Raw genomic sequence first — 20,369 nt, 5'->3', positions numbered from 1 at the left:
GCAATTGAGTAAATTTTATTAAAAACAAACACAATAAATACTCAAAAATCCATTACATTCTCACTATTTTACTACATTTTATTACTACCTATGCTCTTTACGTTATTTATGCCCACTGAATTTGTTTAGTAAACATATTACATAATAATAAGCTACTGCATATCTCTTGCCAAATGTGTCTTTAGCGACATCATGTGGGTAGTTTGACATCAGGCGCACTGTGAATGTTTACGTCATGGAAATCAGCTAAACACTGTGAATCACAGCTGTTTGGCAGGTCGATAAACTAATTCACCAAGCCCCCACTGATTATCACTATAGCAAAGACACAGAAGGGTGGAAACCAGATGCTGCACAGGGCAGCATCACTCAGGAATTGAAGACACTTGGGGACACAGCAAGCTCAGCCACTGGCTAAGAGAGCAGGGACATCAAATCCAAGTAGAGAAGGGTAAGTGTTGATCTGAAAAAATAATCCAAGATCAATGTTAGGGAGGCTTCCCTAATGACAAGGCTTAGAAGTAAGGGTTGGTACTTGTTTTGGTTTGGATAAGTGTCTACAGGCCACATATTGAATGGTTGGTCCTCAGTCCTTGGTGCCGTTAGGAAGTAGAAGAACGTTCAGGAGGCGGAGTCTAGTGGAAGAAGGTTAGATCATTGGGGATGTGCCCTTGAAGGTTTTTTTGGAAGGCTGGCCCCTCCTCTTTCTCTCTTTTTTGCTTCCTGGCTGCTATGAGATGACAGCCTTATCCACCAGCTCCTACTGCTATGAGGTACTGTGCCACCAGGCAGTGGGGTCAATCAACCATGAACTGAAATCCCCAAAACGTGAGCCCAAATCAAACCTTTTTAAGTTGATGAGCTCAGTCGTTTTGCCACAGCGGCAGAACACTGACTAACACAGTACCGAATCCATCAACCCAAACACCTCCTCTTCCAAGAAGCTTTCTCTGGCTCACTGCCCTTGGTCAGAAGTGGTCATTCTCCTGGGCTCGGATAGCACCTGGACATTTCTTCCATAAACTCATGCTCTCTTGCAGTCTTATCTTCACTCTTCTGTCTCTTGTCCCAGAACAGGAACTTGCAGGCCAGAAAATAAACCTTAATATTTCTTAAGTTTTCAAAACTAAACACAGAGCCTTATGCATATGAAGCATTCAAGTCTTGATGGTTTAAGCAGAAATGTAGAAAACTATGAATAAAAGTGTTTCAGGTGATACCATCCCAAAAAGTATGGGGAGAAGTGAAATCTTCAGCAACAGGAAAATAATTAAATGAGTTTGTTTATAAATAGATGCAGACACAAAATTTTTTAAGATCTTAAAACGTATCACTTCTTAAAATACACAATTAAACTAGCTACTGGCATAAGGCAGAAAGCCTTGTATTATCTGTTACATAAATACATCAAGAAGTATATACACAAAAAAAATTAAATAAAAAGAGACTGGAAAGAGGAATTTTGTCTAGAATATGGGATTAGAAATGATATTTTGAGTGTCATATTTATATTTTTCCATGTGAACATATGAAAAGAAGGAAAGTTGCAATGAAAAAGTATTTTCCCTCGAGAATCTGCCCAATGAATGCCACATTGAATTTCTCATTAGACAAAAATGAGCCATCCCTTAGCTTTATTCTTTCTTTTTTATCCCTTATGGGAAAAGAATGAAGCGAATATATATTTCACACACCTAGATATTTATTCAGAACCAGGCACACTGCAGAGGTTATCTTATTTCATCTTTTCTACGCTTCAGTGAGATAAGATTTCAGGATTCCCACCGTATGGACGAGGAGTCCACAATATCAGGGTCTCGTGAGACAGGAGGAAAACGACTGGGAGGTTAGGCTGGGTAAAGTCCCATTATTCTCTCCCTCTGGCTCTCAAAGGAAAGCCAAGTGCTTAGTGAAGAGGGAGGCATAAACACCCCCCACTCAGAGACAGCTGGTCCCTTAGGGCCTTGGCAGGTTTGACCATTTGAAATCCTGGGTCTTGATGGTTGGTTGCAGTCATCGTCCTCCTAAGAGACCTTCTGGAAAGCATCTAGGGAAGCACGCAGCCCATCGTGCTCAGTTTCTTGGTAAAAGCAGAGTGGTAGCGTGATTGCTGTTTTCCCAATGGGAACCTAGATATGAGATACATATTAAAGATGCCTCGTAGGCTTATGCTATGCAGATGAAAACAATATCATCTGCAGTGAGGGCTCCACCTCTTTCTTCTCCAGAAGGACCATTGAGTTGCTGTCTCCAGACACCACTGAGAAGATCCGGGTGGACCTGGGACTCATTGCAATATATTAAGTTAAAGGAGGAGAATCTTCACCTTCCTTTGTATGTCTTGTTCCTAAAATATGTTCTTATTATTTTACTTTAGGATTTATAGAATTTTTTCATGTGCATTGTCCATAAGATACAGATGTAAGATACAGGTGATTATTCTCATTTTGAAAAGGAGGAAAGAGACTCTGAGAAGTTCAGTGATGTGTCCAAAATCACAGGAGTCGTCTCAGTGCAAATCTACTCATTCATTCATTTATTCATTCAACATGTTTTTGCTGCTTAACTCCCTAGGAAACATTGACAGGTTCATCATGAACCTAACAAAGTTAAAGCTTTAGGGCCCCACATCTACATGGTCACCAAGGTGTTTGAAGAGACCCTAGATGTTGGCTTATCTGCTTATGAATGTCATCTATTTTGTAAAATTTGCCAACGTCAGAGAGTTAAACTAGATAAGAAGTTAAGATGTGGATACATTTGATGTGATCATGGTGGAGTTGATTATGTCACTTGCCGTCACTAGAGGGGTGAGTGATTGCTGGTTGTCTAGGTATAAGAAAGGGTTCCAGGAGCACATCCACTGTCCACTGTGTAGTCCCCAGGTCTGAAGATCTTGATAACTCTGGAGAGTGTGTTCCCCTGACATCTGTCTCTTAATCCCTGGACAAAATAGAATTTGCTTGTCAGTAATAAACTTGATAATAAAGCATAAGTAATTTAACCACACTGATTATTTTTCTTTTTTGATGACAACTATATGAAATAAATGTATCAGAGGCCCTTGGATTTGTATGGCACATGTCTACCATAGTTCTATCAATAATCCATATATTTGTGTGTAAAGTGATATTCCTTATGCATCCAAAATATCAATAACAAAAAGTAGATTTCAATCAAATGTTACTGAAAAAAACAAAAAACAAAACTTTTCGTTCTCTAAAGATAATGCGAGTAAAAGTCATGAGATGGCCTAAGAGTAGGCACCAAAAGATACAGAAAAGGTTACTATAGAAATTTATAATACAACTCATTAATTACAGCATTCTCCCAGCTTTTAGCAATGAATAATTTCCTTGGATTTCTGTTCTAAGGACATTATTCATTCCTTTACTTGATTTGATATTTAGATACTTTTATTCCATTTCTTAAGGAGTGCCTCAATGTTTTACAAGCCTGAGGCTCCTCAGATTTGGATCGCCCTCCTCATCCCATGAAGAACTCTGTGAATCAGACAGGAAAGTACCCTGTCCACACCCAGCTTAAAGTCTTAGAAGAACGGGATAAAAGCAGCACTGGCCACAGGGTGGGTAAGGGTTAAGCCTGGCAGAGGTCAAGCACTGTGTGGGGGTGGAGGGGGGGCACTAGGGTAGGTGGTAGTGGCCAAGAGGGAAGAAGATACCAGGGGAAAGGGCTGTGGGCATTTCTTGGTTAGAAAGCCTAGCCTGAGCCTCGGAGAGACTTAGTGCGACTGTTCACCAAGTGACCCAAGGTTCAGGTATTATTTCTAATGCAAGCTTTGAGACTTCAATGTGGGATTTCTTCTTTTCTTGCTCCCCTAAATGTTCTCACCTCCCTTCCCTCCCCCCCACCCACAGTCAGATGTCCCTTCCTTTGATCTCCCTCAGTGAACTGTTGATACTCTGGTTTTGCATTCAGAATTGCCTCTTTGCTAGCCTTCTTACAAAAAGGATGTGAACTCCCTGAAAACAGGGACAGAATGTCTTTTTTTTTTTTTTTAATTATTGCATCCTGGAACCTGTCAAATGCTTGGCATATAGCAAGTAAATTATAAATGTTTATACAGTAATCTTTACTGAATATCTAACCAGGTGTTTCTGGACATTAAAAACCATTATGATTGAAATGGAGACAGTCCCTGCCCCCTGAGACTTACATTCTAGTGTCTGTTGAAGAAATAAATGACCACGGTACCCACACTGAACTAGCTCGTGATGAGGAAAGGGGTTTAAAGCACTCAGAGTCTATGCCCTCCAACCCACCTTCCATAGCTCCGGATTTATCTTCCATGGACAAAACAGGGTCATCTCTCTTCTTAAAACTCTCTCAGCCCATCACTCAAACCGTCTGTCTGTCAAAGCTTCCTGTCGTCCTGCACAACCAACACAGCCGTTCAACATCACCAACACATGGTCCTTACTCCTCTTACTGGGTCCTTTCTCATACTTTAGTGGAAATATTCATGAAGGATTGTGTGATACCATCAATATCAAACACACTAAATATTTATGAATTGCCGGCTATATACCAGGATCTGTGTGTTCTTTGAAGAGGAGACCTGAGACTAGCGAGATACTCACATAAAAAGATCACTGGTGATGCTAGAGAAACAATGTCAGGTGACAAATGAGGCTGCAGACAGGAAAGGAGGAAGAAGATAGTCTTGCTGAGTCCATTAAATTAATTAGAAAAGTGTTTGGCATGCCACTTTCAGTGTCATAGATGCTTACGCCTATGTCATTTAAACTGCTTTAGTCCTTCCAAGTTCATTAACTCCTTCCAGCATTGTGGAGTCTTTGCCTTATTCTACATCCCAACCAGAAAGAGGTTAATCCCTGCTGTTAGGAAGCTTTGAGGGGACTGGGTTCTTGTCCTAAGAATGATGGGAGCTATGGAAAGGTTTCAGTAGAGGAAATGTAGAGTACACTAAGTTTTAAAAGATGACTGGGATGTGATATAAAGCAATATTCTTTGTACTTTGATGCCTTTAAACGTGTGACCACATCATTTAATCACATGTTTCTGGTGGCGACAAGGAAAAGGTATTACAGGGGGAGGAAACTGGAAACAGACCATGGAGTTGGGAGAATTTTGAAATTAAGCAATGGGATTGGTGATAGATAAGAGGGAAGGGATTTAGACAATCCTTCCTTCAGTATCCAGAAGGGACTGGTTCCAGGACCAAAATCCATAATACCCTTATAGAAAATGAGGTAGTATTTGCATAAAAGCTATGCACATCCTCCTGTTTTCTTTAAATCATCCCTAGATTACTTATAATACCTAAAATAATGCAAATGCTATGTATTTAATTATTCTACTATATTTATGGAATAAGGACAAGGAAAAGTCTGTACATGCTCAGTACAGAAATGTTTCTTAAAATATTTTCAATCTGCAGTTGGTTTATTCCAAAAATGCAGAACCTGTGGATATGGGGGGGTCAATGGTAATATATATCTTACATTATACATATTACATATATATTATATAAACATTACATATGCATACATTATATATGTACAATATAAACATATACATTGAAATGTACATGTGTATTTTTCTGCTAAGACTTAGTGATAATGGAGAGGGTATGAAGGTGAGAGTATAGAATGATTCCCAGGATTTGGGGTGGGATTCTGGGTGGGTGAATGATGCCAAACTCATAAATACAGAACACAAGAGGAGGGAAAAATTTGAGGGAGTAAGAATGATGAACCCGATTTCAAATATTATACAGGGAATATTCTAGTAGCAATGCTGGACACACAAGTTTGGGATCCCAAAGAGAGAGTCAGGCTAGAAATAAGAATTTGAGAGTCATCAGCAAAGGAGATGGTAATTAAAACCTAAGGGCAGCTTGTCAGTGGGGGTGGAGGGCATTCCATTCATAACAGGCAACTAAAATCTGAGTTCTGGGAAAGTAAAAGGATTGAAGGATGAGAACCAGGTACCTGACATAAGAGAAAACAACCAGCTGAGTCCCGGCAGAGCCAAATACAGTGAAGCAATCAAATAAGGTAAGATGTGAAACATCTATTACATCTAGCAAAGTACTGTATTAATGGGTATGTGTTAGTCTGAGAATCGGAACCTGTAGGAGATTAGGTAGGTAGGTAGTGTTTAGGGAGATAGTAGATAGGTAGGTAGATATTTGGAATATAGAAGGAGTTGGTTCATTTGTTCTCAAGTTCTTCAGTCAACAAACTGAAGACTCAGGGTATGGCTCCAGCCAAAGTATGACTTCAAAGGCAGGAGAAGCCCCATGCCCCAGTACACAGACAGCCAGGCAGAGAGAAAATTCACCCTTACTCATCCTTTTTCGTTCTATTAAGGTCTTCAACAGGGTGGATGATGCCCACCCACACTGAGCAATCTGCCTTACTCAGGTTACTAATTCAAACGTTACTCTCATCCAGAAACACCTCCAGAGTCATCATCATAGTAATACATAACCAACTATCTGGGGAATCTGTGGCCCAGTCAAGCTGTCATTTAAAATTAACTATTGCAATGAGGACCTTCAGTGGAGGGCAAACCCAAGAGAGGCAAATGAGAAATGAGTGGAATAATAGGTATAGAGTACTGTACACCTAGGAATTTGGTTGAGGTTTGAAAGTGGGCTTTCAAACTTTCTTTTCTCTCAAGACTTTTTTTTCTTTTGTTACCAAGGATTGGACCCATTGGTGCTTAACCAGCGAGCCACAACCTCAGCCTTTTTTATGATTTTTTTTTTTTTTGAGACCAGGTCACTAAGTTCATTAAGGTCTTGCTAAATTGCTAAAGCTGACTCTGATCCTCCTATCCTCCTGCCTCAGCCTCCCAAGCGGCCGGGATTACAGGCATGCCTCACCACTCCTGGCTTGACTTTTTTTTAGGATGGAAAGATATTTGATAAATTAGAGATTTATGGGTAAATTGGTCAAACTTTCCAAGGTGCTACTGTTCTGAATGAAGTCAAAGTCCAAGATGTAGCTCAAAAGGAATGCCTCCAATGGAGATCAAGGTTACTGGAGTTGTGAAAGTCAAGGAAGCGAAAGGCCTGGTGCTGGACAGGTTGTTCACACCGTCCTTTTCTTCCCCATGCAAGTTTCTGACAATTCATCAGGGCTGGCAACAAAGGCCATCTGTGTACCAAATTACCCATCTTCTCCTCCTCCCTCAAAGTCAGTAGGGTATCCCCCAAGGCTTAACGGACTAGTGTAGCTTCTTTATCAGAAGACATTCGATCTTCACGGGTCTAGAGAGTGGAAACTGTCTTATCACTTCTAATACCTCTAGATAGAGAACTGCCCATCATTCACGTGTAAAAGGGATTCTGATTTGGTGGATCTGGAGTGAAGTTTCAGAATTTGCATATCAGAAGTATCTCAGATAAATCTCTAATGTGGGTATCCCAGGGCATGTGACACGGGCGGCACAATGTTCTGTGGAGTCGAATTAATAGAATTGAACTAGGTGATACTTTGGATCCAATTGCAGAATTTTCTCAGTTCCCGCTGCAGTTTGAGAAATGGCCGGCAGGTGGCGGGCGACCCACACAACCAGCAAAGAAGGATGTAGTTTCCCAGGTCCCCAAATCCCAGCCGAGAAACTGCCCAGGCCATAAAAGACAGCTGTTGGCAACAGTGGTGAGTTTCATCCCTTTGAATGTGACTCCCGATGACCCAACGACCCACCTTTTGGGTTGGTCCCCAGGGCTAAAGCCTTGAGGATCCCATGATCCCAGGATGCCGCCTTCTGGCCGCCAGAAGCCATAATCCGGCAAACTGGTGATGACGTCATTGCCTTCCAAGATTCTGGCGGGTGAAATGAGGGCAGAACAGCAAAGAATGTTTGGCTGTACAAAGAGGGGAATTGTGGCTAGAGAGTGATATGGCCCGGTCTGTGTTGTCTTATAGTGAGAACTGGAGGGGATTTATATTGCTCACTCCCCATAGTTTGTAAATTGAGAACATCCTAAGAGAGAATGAACAACTTGCCAGGGGTTGCAAAGTCAGAAAGTTCTAGAACATCCTGGAATCTTTCTCTTCAAGTGGTTTAGGCAAATACCTGCATTTCCTTCATTAGTGTCTGCTGAAGATTTGTCATATTGGGAACATCTGTTGGAGAAGCTGGACGATAGGATGTGTTCGCAGTCCACCGGCTTTTACCTAGACTTTGTAATTATTTGGGGATAGCCTGACAGATGGGGAAGGGTGAAGGTCCAAAGAGAAATGGAGATGGAAGAAGAATGCTCTCCATTGTTGTTCCACTTTTGTGTTTTAATGGACTTTCTTTTCTTACCCCCTTTTCCATCTATTAAACTACAAGTGTATTCAAGGCTGTGATGGTGTCTTACTTATCTTAGTTATGTTCCATAGTTATTTGATAAATCAAATGAACACTTATCATTTTAAAATCTAAGCTGTATTTTTTAACATCTGAGATGAATAGCATATACCTCCTGTTACATATTTCATTATGCTTCTAATATTTAACATATTTCCCATATGTCAGGAACTGTCATTTTTTACAAACATTAACTAATTTAATTGTCTTTGCTAGTGTCTTTAAGTTTCCATGTCCATGAATATCCACATAGAATGTCACTCTCTTCCTCCCTCCTCCCCTTCTCCTTTCCCAACAGAGGACTGAGAATACCTAGTGTTCCTCACTTGTGCTGCAAATGCTGGGCCTGGGGAAGAATGTCCCGAGGGAGGAAAGAGTTCATTAGCAGATCCTGGGGATGCAAAGTTAATCCTGGTAGTCACTATGCCTTGACCATCCCTGATTCCCTAATAGTTTACCAGTAAACTAGATTCTCTTGGTCTGCAGGGCCAGTGTCCAGATTTGCCCTGAGGAGGAGAAGGCTGGAGACCAGAGGGCTGATTTATAAGCCAAAGCATTCCCGGGCCGCACCGCAAGGAGTCGGGCTGAGCCCGGACTTTGGGGAGGTGATGATGGACACAGGACACGTGGCCACACAATGGGGACACACGACTGACCTCAGTCACTTCGGTAAACTGCCCCTGCTTTCTGGAGGCGGCAGGAGCGTTTCGGGGCTTCTAAGGTTCCTTGCCCCGCTGGTGGCTCCCTTCGCCCAGATGATTGTGGAGAGCACCCCCTGGCGCGCGGGAGCTCAGAGGCCCCTGACTCTGATCTCAAAGTCCATGCACGAGGATGGAGCCTTGGTGCATTCCGTGCTGTGTAGAGAAAAAGACACAAGAACCACATCGGTTAGGGGTTGGGTCTGTTCAAAACCCGCTGCAAGTGAACTTTCCGCGTTGGTCAGATAGGCACCGGGCGGAGAAGTGACGTCACCGAGCAGCCTCCATGGGTGAAAGGCAGCAGAAGGGTCAAAAAGTAGTGTGTGGCTGGAAGGGGGTGGGGGGCATGTGATTAGAGGGCTATCAGAACGAAAGAAGGGGTTTGGGGATGTATGAATTTGAGAAGTAGCATCAAGTTGGGGTAAACAGCAGGGCTTTTTTCTTCCCTCCTATATGCAAACTGTCACTTCGGGTTAGCGTGAGCCCTTATCTGGCTCATTAGCATGAGCTGTGGCTAACACGCTTAAACCCTCTAATTATTTATTATGCCGACACGGAGCGGGTCGCAACCCCTGGGCGCAGTTGTGCGCACCGTGGAACTGGGCACCGCGCGGGCGCTGGGGCGCAGCGCTACCAGAGAGACCCTTCCTGGCTCAGGAGTCCCCCAGAGCACTGTGTAGCTAGTGCAAACGGCAGAGTTAGAGTGGTCTATCTGGAATGTCCTACTGTCAAAATTTATCCCTGGGGAATTAGTGCACCACATAAGTGGCTCCTGGTCTACACTTGCGCAGGCTCTTCTGGATCCACAAAGATGGAACTTGGCGCTAAGGGAACAGAATTTTTTGCAAAAAATGGAAGTCAAACCCAGAGCAAGGGGCTGAGACTTGGGCTGGCTTGACTGTTGGGTACACCTTCCTGAAGAGCTCTGGGAAGAAACTAAAGCCCCTAGATGGTCTACGCAGTTGGGGGGGAAAGAGGACGGCTGAAATCTGGCCACTCCTGTCCATGGTTCTAGTCAGAAAACAGTTTCAAAATAAGTTAACCTCTGTAGGGTGTTTTTCCCCCTCCCCTTCTAATTGTCCCCCTCTCCCCCTCCCTCTCCTTTCTGAGTCTGTTTTATGTCCCTCTGCGTTGTGCCAACTATTTTATCTTTATTCCTTCTCTTTCTCCGTCGCCATTCATTCCTTTTTTTGTGTGTGTGGCTTCTGGGGCCAATGTGCGGCTTGTTACCACCCACTGTAAGCTCGCTCCTGTAGCTGAGGTGTTTCTATACAAACTCGAGCGTCCAGTTGTCATATTAATTATTACACTGAGTAATGACTGAAATGGTCAAAATAAGGGGAGACTCAAGAGCGCTTTTTCTTGCTGCTCAAAGATTCAGCAAAGAAGCCGTGCAACAAAGCACTAATTGGCCCCCAGAAACACTCTGACAAGGCATGGAAGATAGGTTTCATAGAGCCCTGCGATTGTGAAGGGGGGAAGGCTCTGAATGGACCCCACGCTTCTTTTCTAAACTCTCTTGCTGAGCAAAAAATGGACCTCTGTTTGAATACTGCCCTGATCCTTGAATACTATACCCAGCAGAGAAAAAAATGCACCATTTATTGTAAGTTTTTTTTTTCTTCTCCAGCTATTCAGGGGTTCTCTGTGAAGAATCAGCTGGTTTTGTTTACCATGAAAGACCTTTACTTTATTTTCATTCTTGGAGGAGATGGGGAGGGAGAGGGAAGGAGAGCCATGTGCCTAGACAGAGCAGAGCTGGCCTACTGTAACAAAATAGAGTGTAACAAATCCTACAAAAGTTGAGAATGTATTGATTCTTGGGAGAGCTATATAGATTAACGACTTTCTTTATGCTTATCCAAAGAAGGTATTTAATCATAATGTAAATGGGGCTTTAGAAAAACTAAAGACTTAGCGTTACTTCTCCTTATTTGGAGAACTTCAAAAGGACTTGTGAGGTGGCTGCAAATTACCCTGTTCACCCCCACCCCCCGCACTTTTCCTCCTTCATCAAAAAGCCACAATAAAATATAGTTTGTGCTTTTTGTGTTGCACTTTTTCAACTTTTTTTTTTCTTTTTAAGGCATATTGAAAAAGCGAATAGATTTGTTAGTAAGTCTGAATTCCTTCACGCAGGTGCAGGCCTGGCTGTTTTGACCAACGAGGGGAGCCCAGCCAAATGCAGGCTGTGCTGTTCTGCCCTCTGAGCAAGCCCTCTCTCTACAGAAACTCCAACTCCACAGTGGTCTTCCCTCAGTATACCTTGGCAAGAGTGCCTTCGGAGACAGGAGATTGGGCAGTAATGTACTTTTCCTTTTCTCTGAGAAGACACGCTCAGAGTACTATGCACAGCAGGTCAGAGTACATATGGTTGCCAGAAACACGTATTAGCAATTAATTCAGGGCAAACTCAAACTTTTCTCAAACTACCTGAAGCTTTGGGCTGGAGTTGTGGCTCAGTGGTAAAGTGCTTGCCTTGCACGAGCAAGGCCCTGGGTTCAATCCTCAGCACCACATAAAAGTAAATAAATAAAGATATTATGTTCTTCTACAACTAAAAAATATTTTTAAAAAATACCTGAAACTTCTGGGACTTAGGTCTCCCCCAAATTGAGGACACAAAAATTCTTGTGACCAAATCCAGAATCAAATGCCTGTGTTTATGTTTGTACACTCTTTGCCCCTTATTCAAGATACACTATGAGAACAATTTTATTAAATTATTCATCCCCATGACAAACTTAGTTTTGCTCTCCCCCCCAAAAAAAATGTAGATGGGCTTTTTTTTTTTTTTTTTTTTTTTTTTAATGAGACATATCTTGGTTCCACAGAAAGAGGTCAGAGGATTCTGGGGCTTGAGGATAGCATGTGAGAAAAGATGATTCTGGTCTGGCCTTCAGCTGTGAGTGGAAATTAAAGTGGCAAGAGACTCCAGGGAACAAGGTCTCCGAATTTTGGGTTGCAGATCTGTATGGATCATTAAGAGAAAGTCATTTTCCCCTAAGTGGACCTTGGTGCAAGGTGTGGATAAGAGCTAATTGAAAGCACGGTCCAGTTCCAGGAGGTTCTGACATAGGAAAGTGGTTTGAAGGTACAGTAATGAATTCACTTATTGTAGTGTAGGAAAAAATCAAACCTTTCTATTTTCCCAGAATACCTATATTTGGGGTAATACTTACCAATGAGTGTCAGTGTCTTGTTCTCCTGAAGACAGAACTCTGTTTGCATGCTACTAGTTGAAAGAATGGAAAGGCAATTCCTGGAGTAAGTGGGATATTTGCAAAGCAAACTCAGCAACAGCATTTGACTTCATTCTCATAACAGCCTTGACAAATAGGCAAAAGGCACCCCATTTGTGAGTGAAGGTATCAGAACTCTTCTTGTGTGAGTTGTTTTCTTCTTCCCATGTTCAGATAAATGGGACCTTGTTCAAATATCCTGGTTAATTGAAATCCTGGATGACTTGTTCAGAGTCAGGCCCACTGAGTGGCAAGGGAACCACAGAAAGCCAATGTGTATGTCTGGGCCAGGGACTGTGCTACAGCCACTTTCATGTGAAGGTCACATGAAATAATAGCATGTCTACATTTAATCTCCTTGCTACTGCTCAAATTAAAACATGTGCTTGCTATCTCTATCACCTTGATTAACCAATCACAGTCATTCTTAAAGAATAAGAGGAATTACTTACCCCTAACTGCTCAGACAGGGAGACATGGTAGCACTGGATTTCCACCTGCTGGAGCAATTATCACAGTGTGGTTCCAGGAAGCCAAGAGCTGAACCTTTTCCTCTGCTGTACTTTGGGTCTGGAATATTTCCCAGAAGGCCAAGTGTAGAACTCTTGGTCACCAGGGTGGCGCTATTGGGAAGTGGCACTTTGACTAGCGGGCTTAGTGAGAGGTATCTGGTCATTGGGGCCATACTCTTGAAAGTGATTGTGGAACTCCTTGCCCTTTCGCTTCCTGGCTGTAAGGTGACTGGTCTTTCTCCACTGTGCACTTCCACCAAAACACGGGGCCAAAAGTTTATGGATTGAAATCCCCCAAATGGAGAGCTTAAATCATTTCTCTTTATGAATGAATCATCTCAGGTATTTCATAATGGTGATGGGAATGCTAACCAACACACCCTCTCTCAAACCTTGCCTGGGCAGGCTGGATGAGTGTGACTTCCTCATCCATCTCTTATCTAGACCTAGTCCAGAGTGCTGCATGTGTGTCAGGTCAAAATCTCACAACTCTTATAAAATAGGTGTTGTACCTGTTGCATGGTACAGGTAAGGAAACAAAGACTCCCAGAAGGTAAGCTACGATGTACTCAAGGTAATTAAGCCTGGATACCTGCCAAGTCCTTCTGCTTTTTCTGGAGCTCCCTGGGCCTAGGAGAGCACACTACCAGTTCTCTCAAGAGGGAAAAAAGTGTGTTATAATCTAGGTCACAGAGTGAGAAGCAGGATACCAATTTTGGCCCTTGAGCCTCAGTCCTTTGCTCCAAACTAGACTCCCATACAGGAGGTGTATATAGGAGGTGACCAGGCCTAGATTAGAATGAGCCAGGAAACTAGTCTCAGAGGAAAACTCTTCTTGGTTCTGTACCATCACTGAGGGCAGAGTTGCATTCTCCTAAAAAGAAATCTAGACAGGTGAAGACAGCGTTGGAGTGCTTAAGTTTCCTGGAGGAAGAAAAGAACAATGCCTGGGTTTCTGGAAAGCTTTGCAAAGCATGTATGGAAGCAGGCTTAGCCTATGAGAGTGGAAAGAATTGGGGTCGCGGAGTAGGGAGACTAGGGATACACTCTCAGGTACTTTTGCTTGGAAGGGTTACTATACCTTTATCCTCTCTCCAGAGCTGGGGCTAAGGAGCAGGAACACTGCACTGCAAGATTTCACAAGGTACTTACATTTAGAGCCCATTTCATGGCCAATGTGTGTTGTTCTGATTTTTTAAGTCTCTGGTAATTAGGATCTCTGTATAGGCCTGGAACCCCCATTCCAGAATACGCATGGCTACCAGAAAATTTTCTGTGCTCCTAGATATGGTTTTCAAAATTAACTAATGTAGGCCTTTTCCTGTGCAGATCAGAAAACTGAGGCATATAGAGGGGATGAGGCTTGTTACAGGTTACAAGGTACCACAGTGGTACAGCTGGGACTCTTCTGAACCTTTTTCAAATGTAGAACAATAGAAGTTGCACGGGAATTCAAAGCTCCTGCATGATTCAACATAACATGAATTAAAATGCACTTACATGCATTGATGTTAACCACATACTCTTCTGCTTTCCACCTGCCCCCACTTTTGTCAGAGAGGAGTGGGTAGGGCCTGTGGAGGCCTCCTAGTGGCACACCCAGGACTCAGAGTGGGGGCATGTGGATGGTGGACAGCTCCTGAATAATCTTATTCTTTCTGTGGCCTGAGGTTTCCTGAGGTTGGAAAGCACAAGAGGCCCAGCCTGGGTGGTGAAACCAAACTTCTGAAAAGACAAATGTGACTCTGGAGACCTCTTGGTTTATTTCTTGGGATGAGGACATCCTCCCAGTAAATCCAGGAGGATTCAGTGAAATCCTGTGTATTCAACAAGACACAGGTTACTGGGGGCCTGGGGACTGTGTGAGTGAGGAGGTTTACAGAACAGACCTTTCTTGGCAGGACTAGGTCATATGCTTCCCAAACCTACCTCTTCTACATAGAGGAAACTGAGGCAGAAAAGAGACGTGATGCACCTGGGGAGCTAATATTCTTACTGCCCACCATCATTATTGTTCTGAAAACACTCATAACCAGCCACTCATGCCCAGTGTGGCTGCCTGGGTCACTCTCACCGCCCCTTTAGAAAGACCCAGCTTCATAAAGGAAGTTCATTTAGCGCAATTATTCAGATAATTCACAATCACTCCTGCACTTAGATCTCTGATCAAAACTATTTCCACTGGACAAATCCACCAGATTGCCCTCACTTTGATTCTGCCTCTATAGACCTGAGATGCGACCCAGCCTCCCGCTCCACCAGATCATTTGCTTGGTTTGCTTTGCCCAGAGCGCAGTATCCCCAGAAGCTGGACCGGGTTCTGGCCAGAGAGTGCCAAGGCCGAGGGCCCAGGAAGGGCGCCTGGGCAGGCGCTGTCCAAGCCGCCGAGCGACGGCTGCAGGCGCCTCCCCCACCCTCGTGGCGCCAGCACACGGCTCCACCGGGCTCAGCTCCCAGTCGCCTGCCACCGGCCCGCCGGGCACACGCCTGGGGCGGGATGGAGGCTGCGCCAAGGCCGCCGCCGAGGAGCCTGCGGCAGCGCTGCCCAACAGCCAAGGAAGCTCCTCCAGTCCCCTAAGCTCCATCACTCTCTCCTCTGCCACCCCACATCACATCTTTCTTCTTGGAGAGACCGGAAATATTCCAGAGCGCTCTCCTCTTTGGGCTTCCCGCAGCCAGTCTAGAAATAATCCTCTGGGGAACCGGTGCGAGGTTACCCAGGGCGCGAGGAGGTGTTTTGGGGCGGGAGGTGCACCTCCCTGCAGAACTAATTATAATCTTTCCGCACTCCTCCATTGTGGTGGGTACCTCCTAGTTATTAGGGTAGGATGGGAGGTAGAGACCATCTAATCTAATCTTCTGTGGCCACAGAGGAGGAAACCGAGGCTCAGGAGGATAGCACTTACAAAGAGCCACAGAGCTCTTGAGAGGACGGACGGAACTAGAACTCAAGCCTTCGCAGAGTCCAGTCCTTGTCCCTCTGTTTCCATTCCATGCTTCTACACTTTAATTTTAAAACTACTGCAGTTCTTGCCATTGAAGAACCCCAAGAGAGCAGTAGTGGGGAGAAGTAAAGAGGAAAAGTAGAGCCCCAATTCTCCCCTAACCTTCACACCTTCCCTGTGCCACTCTTTCTGCCCAAACCCTTCCCTGAATTTTGTTCCAGTTTCTCAGGAGAATCCAAGAGCATGTCACCCCAGAATTTTCTACCCATACACCTCAATTCCCAGAGCTATTTACCCCTCCTGCGAAGCCGGCCCCCCCTTTCTAGAGCCACCCCCGGCCGCAGCCCGCTCCTAGCGCGGCGCCTGTTTATTCAGCCGGGAGTCCGGCACGCGCCAGGCGCACGCACTGCAACAACAAACCCCGCTGAATGGAGAGTTTGCAAGGAGCGGGCGCAGGGAACAGGAGGGGGAAGGGGAGCGGAGGAGGGGGAGTTTAGGGAGTGGGTGGGAGGAGGAGGTAAGAGGAGGGGGAGTGGGGGCTGCAGCCGCTCGCTACAGCAGCGGGGAGTGGGGGGCGAGGCGGGGCCAGGGCTGCGCGTGGGGCTGGGTGTCCCATTGAAAAGGCGGCTGCGCTCCGGCCGCCCAGCACTCTCACTTCTGGCCAGGGAACGTGGAAGGCGCACCGACAGGGAGACGGTCAGGGAGAGAGAGTGAAAGAAGGAAATAAGAAAGAAAGGGGGTTAACAAAATAATAAAAACAGCCTGAGCCAGGGCTGAGAGACCAGGACCAGGCGCAAGAGACCGCGACCTTTAGGTAGAGAGGATCTGGAGACGCGAGACTCCGCAGAGCTCACTCAGCACTGATTTTGGCTACTTCTTCCTTTTTCTTTTTCTTCCTTCCTTCCTTCCTTCTTATTTTTTTAATAGCAAGAAGGCGCTAGCGACAGACTCACACGCGAGCGCCACGCGAGGCTCCCAAAGCCAACCCGCGAAAGGAGGAGGGGAGGAGGAGGAGGCAAAGAGGGAGGAGAAAAATCATTTGCACCTTCTTTGCTCCCTAAGAAATCTCCCGGGGATTTTGCTTTTTTAAAAACTTCCCTCTGGGCTCCCACTTTTTCTCTCCCCTTCTTCCCTCTCCGTTCGTGCACCCAAGTTCTGATTCTACCCCTCGCCTGCCCCGCACCTTGCATCCGGGCTCACTCTGATCCTGCGACTCCTTGGCCGCCGCTGCGCATGGAAAGCTCTGCCAAGATGGAGAGCAGCGGCGCCGGCCCCCAGCCCCAGCCGCAGCCCCAGCAGCCCTTCCTGCCGCCGGCAGCCTGCTTCTTTGCCACGGCTGCAGCTGCGGCGGCAGCAGCCGCCGCAGCCGCAGCTCAGAGCGCGCAGCAGCAGCAGCAGCAGCAGCAGCAGCAGCAGCAACAGCAGCAGCAGCAGCAGGCGCCACAGCTGAGCCCCGCGGCCGACGGCCAGCCCTCAGGGGGCGGTCACAAGTCAGCGCCCAAGCAAGTCAAGCGACAGCGCTCGTCCTCTCCGGAACTGATGCGCTGCAAACGCCGGCTGAACTTCAGCGGCTTCGGCTATAGCCTGCCGCAGCAGCAGCCGGCAGCCGTGGCGCGCCGTAATGAGCGCGAGCGCAACCGTGTCAAATTGGTCAACTTGGGCTTTGCCACCCTCCGGGAGCACGTCCCCAACGGTGCGGCCAACAAGAAGATGAGCAAGGTGGAGACGCTGCGCTCGGCGGTCGAGTACATCCGAGCGCTGCAGCAGCTGCTGGATGAACACGACGCGGTGAGCGCCGCCTTCCAGGCTGGCGTCCTGTCGCCCACCATCTCTCCCAACTACTCCAACGACATGAACTCCATGGCCGGTTCTCCGGTCTCATCCTACTCGTCCGACGAAGGCTCTTATGATCCTCTCAGCCCCGAGGAGCAAGAGCTGCTGGACTTCACCAACTGGTTCTGAGGGGCTCGGGCTTGTCTGGCCCTGGTGTGAATGGACTTTGGAAGCAGGTAGGTTGCATTTGGGGGTGGACAAATTGAGGTGATCTTCTAGTCTTGGTCCTTCATCCTTCTGTTGAGTGTCTGTGAAAGGCGAGGCTGACTTCACGGACATGAAGGTCTTATTTATTTATTTAAAGAATTTGTTAAAGTATGGCATTTCAAATTCTAGTTTGTTGGTTTCAACACTGCCTTGAGAAAGTGGCTTTGACCAGGAATTCAAGGAGTGGAGGGAAGGGGTGAGGAGCTGAGATGCTGGCGAATAGGGTCCTGGGATTTGTCAAAAGAGATGTTCTACCTGACAGGGTCTCCCTGAAACCTCAGGTGCTCTATGCTACTTCTACGTTCACACTAACTTTTCCTATTCTTCTGTTTGTTATAGCGTGACCGCACCACCTGCATCTTTAGTGCTTTCTTATCAGCGATGTTGGGAGGGAGATAAAAGAAGAAGGAAAGAAGAAGGACACACACACACACACACACACACACACACACACACACACACACACACAGAGAACAGGCCACCAGCCCCAACGCCCACTGATTGATGAATGCCTGAGAGACAAGGCTCTCAGAAATCAAGGATGCGCCCAGAACAGCATGTTTGCACTCCAATCACTTACGGGGATATGAAGAGCAACTAGTACCTGAAAGTCTGCGCAAGACCCAGCTGGTGTGCAAAAAACAGTGGTCTCCCTGCGGAAGGCAGCAGCGCATGCCCTGTAGTAACTCCCACCCACCGCTAAGAAGAGTTGAAAGCACTTGCTCTGGTGCCTTCACCTCCCCGCCCTCTCTCAAAGTGCAGTTCTTAGCCCTATAGAATTGGGTTGGTGTCTCTGATCTCAGTAACCCTCATCCCGATGAGCTGTGGAGATTTGTCCACAGTGCAACTATGCTATACTCAGTACTTTGAAACCCTGCCCCTGTTCCCTGGGACCCCTCCCCAAACCCTACTCTCTCCCTCATACTGTCTTTTCTACAATTTTCATCATAGAAGGCTTCCAATCTTTTGTGAATTTTTTTTATTATAAGAAAAATCTATTTGTATCTATCCTAACCAGTTTGGGGATATATTAAGATATTTTTGTACATAAGAGAGAAAGAAAGAGAAAAAATTTATAGAAGTTTTGTACAAATGGTTTAAAATGTGTATATCTTGATACTTTAACATGTAATGCTATTACCTCTGCATATTTTAGATGTGTAGTTCACGTTGCGACTGCCGTTTTCCCTATGTGGTTTTGTAAAGAACTCTCCTCATAGGTGAGATCAAAATGCCACCAGATGTACTTCAGCACCAATGTGTCTTACTTTATAGAAACGTTTTTAATGTATTAATGATGTTATTAAATACTGTTCAAGAAGAACAAAGTTTATGCAGCTACTGTCCAAACGCAAAGTGGTAACCAGTTGGTTTTGATAGGTTGCCTTTTGGAAATTTCTACCACTGCCTTTTTTTTTTTTTCCTTACTGTTTTATTACAAACTTACAAAAAAAATGTATAACCCTGTTTTATACAAACTAGTTTCGTAATAAAACTTTTTTCCTTTTTTTAAAAATTAAAATAACTAGCTGTCTCTAAGGCTTCTTTGACTCTGACTCCCCTGGCCAAGTTATTATTAAACTACCAAAGGGAATGGGTGGATGGGGGGAGGGGAGAAAAGGGTGGTCCAAAACATGCTAAGTGGCAGAAATGGCCAGACTAAGGGCTATGGCCAGTCCTAGTCCCTGTGGTAACTTTGTGATGGCTGCAGAAGGAAAATATTATCTGTGTTTTATTTTCTTCTGTCTCTCTATTTATGTATTTTTTATTTTGGTATGATGAATTGAACCCAGTAATGCTTAACCACTGAGTCAGTCCCCTGCCTGCTCCAGTTTTTATTTTGAGACAGGGTCTGCTAAGTTGCTTAGGGCTTCACTAGATTGCTGAGGTATAAATAAAAATAACAGGCCTCTTTTATTTTTACTTTTTGGGCTATGAATATACACACATCCCCAAGAGAAGAGATGATTTAATGGCTGCATCTCACTTTAATAAATTGTACATTTAAACACCTCCAAAAAAAAAAAAGTCAACTGGAAAGAGAAGGTCCTCCCCTCCCCTCCACTCTCAGACCTTCACTTTCTGAGTTTAGCCTTGTGAGTCTATGGAAGGGCTGGAGGAACTAGTGGAGAGAGGGGTGGGTGGAGGAAGGAGGTGCTGAAGGTTGGGGGGGGTGTTGGGGGCAGGTCTCCTTTTCCACACGTTAGCCTTGATGGTGGGTGTACTCCTTTTCTCTCACTTCTAGGCCTAGTCCTTTCCCCCCATGCACACACTTTCCATGTTGACTTCAAGTAAAAAGCAGGTATGATATGAATTCCTTGCAGAAGGAATTAGATTTAAATAAACGCATTAGAAATGTGTGGTCGCTTTGAGACACTGGCCTATCTAAGCCTGTGACTCTATCCGAATAGCGTGAGCTGCGTGTAAAAGTACCCAATTACCAAGATTCAAAAAGAAATTGGTGGGTTTTTGGCTGGCTTGCTTCTTGTCAGTTAGCAAGGACGTGATTAGAATCCTACTGGGCCTCTCGCCGGCTCCTCACTCGCCGCCTGCATTACTTGCAGATTCAGTTTGCGTGTC

At 45.2% G+C, this 20,369-nt stretch overlaps 1 protein-coding gene and 1 long non-coding RNA gene across 2 annotated transcripts; one reads left to right on the top strand and one right to left on the bottom strand.

Moving 5' to 3' along the window:
- Positions 1 to 17,502, bottom strand: LOC144378564 (uncharacterized). The gene is made up of 3 exons (XR_013440361.1): positions 16,933 to 17,502; positions 9,009 to 9,206; positions 1 to 2,943 (listed from the first exon to the last, which is right to left on the bottom strand). It is a non-coding gene; the product is annotated as an uncharacterized LOC144378564 (long non-coding RNA).
- Positions 16,351 to 19,314, top strand: Ascl1 (achaete-scute family bHLH transcription factor 1). The gene is made up of 2 exons (XM_021724474.3): positions 16,351 to 17,758; positions 18,129 to 19,314. Exon 1 carries the CDS (start codon positions 16,983 to 16,985, stop codon positions 17,709 to 17,711), a length of 729 nt encoding a protein of 242 aa, XP_021580149.2. The 5' UTR covers positions 16,351 to 16,982; the 3' UTR covers positions 17,712 to 17,758; positions 18,129 to 19,314.
- The last annotated feature ends 1,055 nt before the right edge of the window (positions 19,315 to 20,369 follow it).

The sequence above is a fragment of the Ictidomys tridecemlineatus genome, chromosome 6 (genome assembly GCF_052094955.1).
Source record: "Ictidomys tridecemlineatus isolate mIctTri1 chromosome 6, mIctTri1.hap1, whole genome shotgun sequence".
In the NCBI taxonomy this organism is placed as follows: domain Eukaryota; kingdom Metazoa; phylum Chordata; class Mammalia; order Rodentia; family Sciuridae; genus Ictidomys; species Ictidomys tridecemlineatus.
The sequence above is the reverse complement of the archived record's forward strand: the minus strand, read 5'-3'. Positions and strand labels throughout refer to the sequence as shown.